The following is a 5,000-nucleotide window of genomic DNA, read 5'->3' as shown; positions in this document are numbered from 1 at the left end:
AGCCATCTGTACATCAAGAAACAAACAAAAAAATGCCATCACTTTCTGCTCAACAACAACAACAACAACAAAAAAAAAAAAAGAAAGCCATAATACAAAATATCATGAACTCTGTCATCATAGTGATGAGACTATTGTATTGTGTTGTATTATATTGTTTTGTATTGTATTTTGTATTATGCTTTACTGTACTGTATTGTATTTTATTGTACACTGTTTATCAATTCATAATCATTGTATTGCGTTATACTGCACTGAATTGCCTAGTATTGTTATACTGCATTGCATTGCATTGCATTGCATTGCATTGCATTGGATTGTACCATATTGTATCAAATTACTTTTCGCTACAACATATTTATCTGTGTGAAATTCAGGCTGCTCCCCCCAGGGAGAGCGCACATCACAACAGTGCAGCACCACCCCGCTCCTTTGTTTTCCTGTCTGCCAGTGAATTTGCTCTGTCATCAAAGTGGATATTTCTACAGAATTCTGCCCGGGGTAATGCCCAGAGCGTCCGCAAATCGACTGCGATCGCACCTTAATTTTAGCCCGATCGCCCAATCGAGCTATATAATTATGTGACCTGGTTGAAGACATAATTTGACAAAAAACTAGAACGCCAGAGAATCGACAGACAGACAGAAAATACAAAAAAATTTTGCCGTATGAAGAGCACAGGAACAGGAGTCAAGATGGCTGCCGGAAAAAGAGGGTGCTAGTCAGGGATACACAGGGGAGGTAACCTACTTCGGGAGGTAGTAGTTTGCACACGATAGGAATCAGACCCCTGCCGGAGTCTGCACTAGTGGGTCACAGTTAAGCATGTGTAATTAAAAACTCTTTTATTGCTGTGGGTTCTTTGATGTGCACAAAGTCAAAAAGCGCATGCTGCACACAGCACCTCCAGTTATCCTCTCTTCCAAAAGACTGTTATATGTATTGCTGATAGTTTCTCACAGAGGACTGCTGCAGGCAGTGGAGTGTTGGCCTTGTGGTAATGCATCCGCCTAGGAAGTGAGAGAATCTGACCGCAATGTTTTGAATCCCACAGTCGCCAGTATTTTCTCCCCCTCCACTAGACCTTGGACAGCTTCAGACGCAGGGTCATCAGCCTATCATTTATGAGTGGTGGTCTGGACGCTAGTTATTCGGAAGAGACAATAAACCCGGGTCCCCGTGTGCAGCATACACTTAGCACATGTAAAAGAACCCAAGGTAACAAAAGGGCTGTCCCTGGCAAAATTCTTGTAGAAAAATCCACTTCCATGAGAAAACAGATAAAATTGCAGGCAGGAAAAAAAAAACGAAAAGAAAAACGGTTGGCGCTCTCAGTGTAGCCCCCCGAATTTCACACAAAGAAATCTGTTGTGACAAAAGAGTAATACAATATGATACAATGCAGCACAATACAATCAATAGGATATGATACAATACAATACAAAGGATATGATACAATAAAACACAAGTCAACACAATACAAAACAGTACAATACAACACAAACAGAACACAATACAATCTCACAGGAAAGATTTCCACATGATCACAGAAACTTGACTTCTTCAGGGAGATGGTTCTTACCTGTCGCGGTTGTGGGCAGTGGCTGGATCAAAGTTCGGAGGCACAGGGGTGTCACACTCCGGGCATTTGGCGTCGGCACGGTTTCCGTGGCAGGAGTCTCTGTAGCAGCTGTTGCACAGGCGATGGCTACAGGGAAGCTCCACAGGAGAAGACTGAAACTTGGTATCACAGTACGTGCATTTGCCAAGTTTTCTGAAACACAATTACAATAATAATAATTAAACAATTTTTTTACATGGACAGTGTGGTGTCAAGTGCAATGCTGAGGTTCCTGACCGAGCTGGAAAGAGGGATGGTGTACTGCCAAGTTTGATTGTGTCAACTGTGATGGAAGAGAGATTTTATCAACAACAGATTAACAGTACACTAGACATGGAAACAGGGCCCTTTTTCATCAACAACAGAATAACAGTGTGGAGACAAGGAAAAAAGGCCTTTTTTTAACAACAACAGAATACCATGAAACAATATGTTGGACATGGAAGAAGGACCCCCTTTCTGATCAACAACAAGCTCTGTCGTGGTGCCTTTCTGACGGGAGCCTTTAATGAGTTGTGACCATCATGTGGACCCAGAGAGAATTTGATGTGACTTTATTGGTATGTGAATGCTTATAAACATGTGGTTGTAATCAGCATTTTCCTCAACATCAAATAACACATCTACTGCATGTGGATTCTGACAGATGTGCGTGTGATCTACACTTAAATTTATCTTTTGATTCACACGATATCCAGTTGTATAATATTCCTGCTGCTGATTTGTTTTCTCAAGAATGACTAATGATATGACAGTGTGAAAAAAGCAATTCAATAACACTGTTGAAAAAACATGTATTTCATCGTGTTTCCACCCCTACAATCATTGCAAAAAATTATACATCTGACCACAGACAGTCCATAAAAAATGACAACACAGATTAATCCTAAACTGAAACAGTAAGGGAAAGGGAAGGTTGGTAAGCATTTTTTTTCCAACAATTTTAATCTGTCAAATCTTCTATAATCTATACATTGGGAAGCAAAAATAGAGCACTGTTCTGACCACTGACCATTAAGCCTCAAAGAACACATGGAGAACAATAAATATTCATCAACACATTGATCACAAAGCTTAATCCTGTACAATGCATGTGTGGTGGCAACTTCTGTACAAATCTTTTTTATAATGCAGTCATTTTTTTTTTTTAAACATACTTATCAACTTCATATGCCTGTGAAGAACATTTGCAGTGCTGGTTTTACTTTCTTGATTTTACATTCCTCTTTTGATAGTCAGTCGTGTTTGACTATGACCATCAGAACAGTAGAGTAGGTAACTGCTGTCCTGACCATCTGGACTAGAGGGATGGTTCCCAAAGGCCAACTAGCCCCCCAAGGCTGCAGCACTAAAAGCCAGTGCATTTTCGCCTCCTAGTTTGAGAGTCATAGTCCTTCGCAAAAGACTAAGCTGTAAATGATTTCCCATTGCCATAGAGAAACCATACAAAATAAAGTTCTCACTTTCCTGTTGGCCTAGTTGTAAACTTATGTCAATCTGTGATATAACCTACAGAGAATGTGGCTATCAACAAAAGTCTTTCACAGTTTGTATTGTAAAACCCAGCCCAACGTACCCCAGAAGACTTCCAATCATTCTGCTGTTGGCACGCTTCAGGAAGTCGTCCACCTGACCCAGACTCTCCGCCCTCTTCATGTCCACGTTGTCACCCAGCAGCTGTCACACACACACACACACATACCTGACAGGTGAGAGGTATACAGTGAAAACAAAATTCACTACAGCTGTGAACTGTAAATTGTACTACGCAACAACAATAAATGCAGGTGTGAAATATGCTATGAGACAGGAAAAACTGCAGGTGTGAAGTTCATGTGTACTATGAGAATACAATCACTATGTGTGTGAACTGTACAGTGAGACAACAATCACTACAGGTGTGAAATGTACAGTGTCACAACAATCACTGCAGGTGTGAACTGTACAACAATACAAAAATCATTGCAAACATGACATGTACAATGAGAGAAAAATCAACAGAGGGGTGAACTGTTAAATTTCACAACAATCACTACAGGTGTGAAGTGTATACCAATCACTACAGGTGTGAACTGTACAATGAGACAACAATCACTACAGGTGTGAACTGTACAATGAGACAACAATCACTACAGGTGTGAACTGTACAATGAGACAACAATCACTAGAGGTGTGAACTGTACAATGAGACAACAATCACTACAGGTGTGAACTGTACAACAACCATTACAGGTGTGAACTCTACAATGAGACAACAATCATTAGATGTGTGAACTGTACAGCAATCACAACAGGCATGAACTGTAAAACAATCACAACAGGTGTGAATTGTACAAGAATCACTACAGGTGTGAATTGTACAATAAAACAACAATCAAAGTGTACAATGAGAAAAAAATTCACTACAGGTGTGAACTGTACAACAATCACTACAGGTGTGAACTGTACAACAATCACAACAGGTGTGAACTGTACAACAATCACAACAGGTGTGAACTGTACAACGAGACAACAATCACACTACAGGTGTGAATTGTACAATGAGACAACAATCACTACAGATGTGAACTGTACAATGAGACAACAATCACTACCTGTGTGAACTGTACAATGAGACAACAATCACGACAGGTGTGAACTGTACAACGAGACGACAATCACTACAGGTGTGAAATGCAAAAGAGACAACAATCACCACTGCAGGAGATGTAAACTTAAGGGTGCAAAAACACTCATTACAACAAGTGACAAGTGACCTGTACAACACATCAACAAAACTGTTCACTAACATTGCAGAGCAGTCGCAGTTTGACGCTCTCCAAGGCCTTGCTCAGTTTGGGTGGCCCCGACCTCAGCGGCCCAACAAAGTCCAAGAACAGCTTCAGTGTGGCCACGCGCGTCCACAGACACCTGTCATCATTATGTATAGACACCTGTGATGGTTACCTACAGACACCTGTCAGCATTACCTGCAAACACCTGTCATCGTTATCTGTCATTACCTACAGGCAACTGTCACCATTACCTGCCACCATTCCCTACAACCACCTGTCATCGTTATCTACATATACCTGTCATCATTACCTACAGACACCTTTCACCATTACCTGTATTCATTACCTAGACACCTGTCATCATTACTTACAGACACCTGTCACCATTACCTGTATTTATTACCTACAGACACCTGCCATCATTCTCTACCGACACCTGTCATCGTTAATTGCAGACACTTGTCATATTACCTACAGACACCCGTCATCATTATCTACAGACACCTGCCATCATTGTTTACAGACACCTGTCATCGTTAAATATAACTACAGACACTTATCATATTACCTACAGACATCTGCCACCATTATCTACAGACACCTGC

General features: G+C 40.9%; 1 protein-coding gene across 1 annotated transcript in view; it reads right to left on the bottom strand.

Annotated features, from left to right (window-relative positions):
* LOC143298074 (E3 ubiquitin-protein ligase rnf213-alpha-like) overlaps positions 1-5,000 on the bottom strand; it is a 168,958-nt gene that overhangs the window by 49,157 nt on the left and 114,801 nt on the right. Inside the window, exons 70-72 of the mRNA XM_076610754.1 lie at positions 4,411-4,531; positions 3,198-3,298; positions 1,583-1,774 (exon numbers count right to left, since the gene is read on the bottom strand). Of these exons, the coding sequence (XP_076466869.1) occupies positions 1,583-1,774; positions 3,198-3,298; positions 4,411-4,531 (414 nt within the window). The remainder of the gene's footprint in view (positions 1-1,582; positions 1,775-3,197; positions 3,299-4,410; positions 4,532-5,000) is intronic.

The sequence above is a fragment of the Babylonia areolata genome, chromosome 23 (genome assembly GCF_041734735.1).
Source record: "Babylonia areolata isolate BAREFJ2019XMU chromosome 23, ASM4173473v1, whole genome shotgun sequence".
In the NCBI taxonomy this organism is placed as follows: domain Eukaryota; kingdom Metazoa; phylum Mollusca; class Gastropoda; order Neogastropoda; family Buccinidae; genus Babylonia; species Babylonia areolata.
Note: the sequence above shows the minus strand (reverse complement) of the source record. Positions and strands in the feature narration are given on the sequence as shown.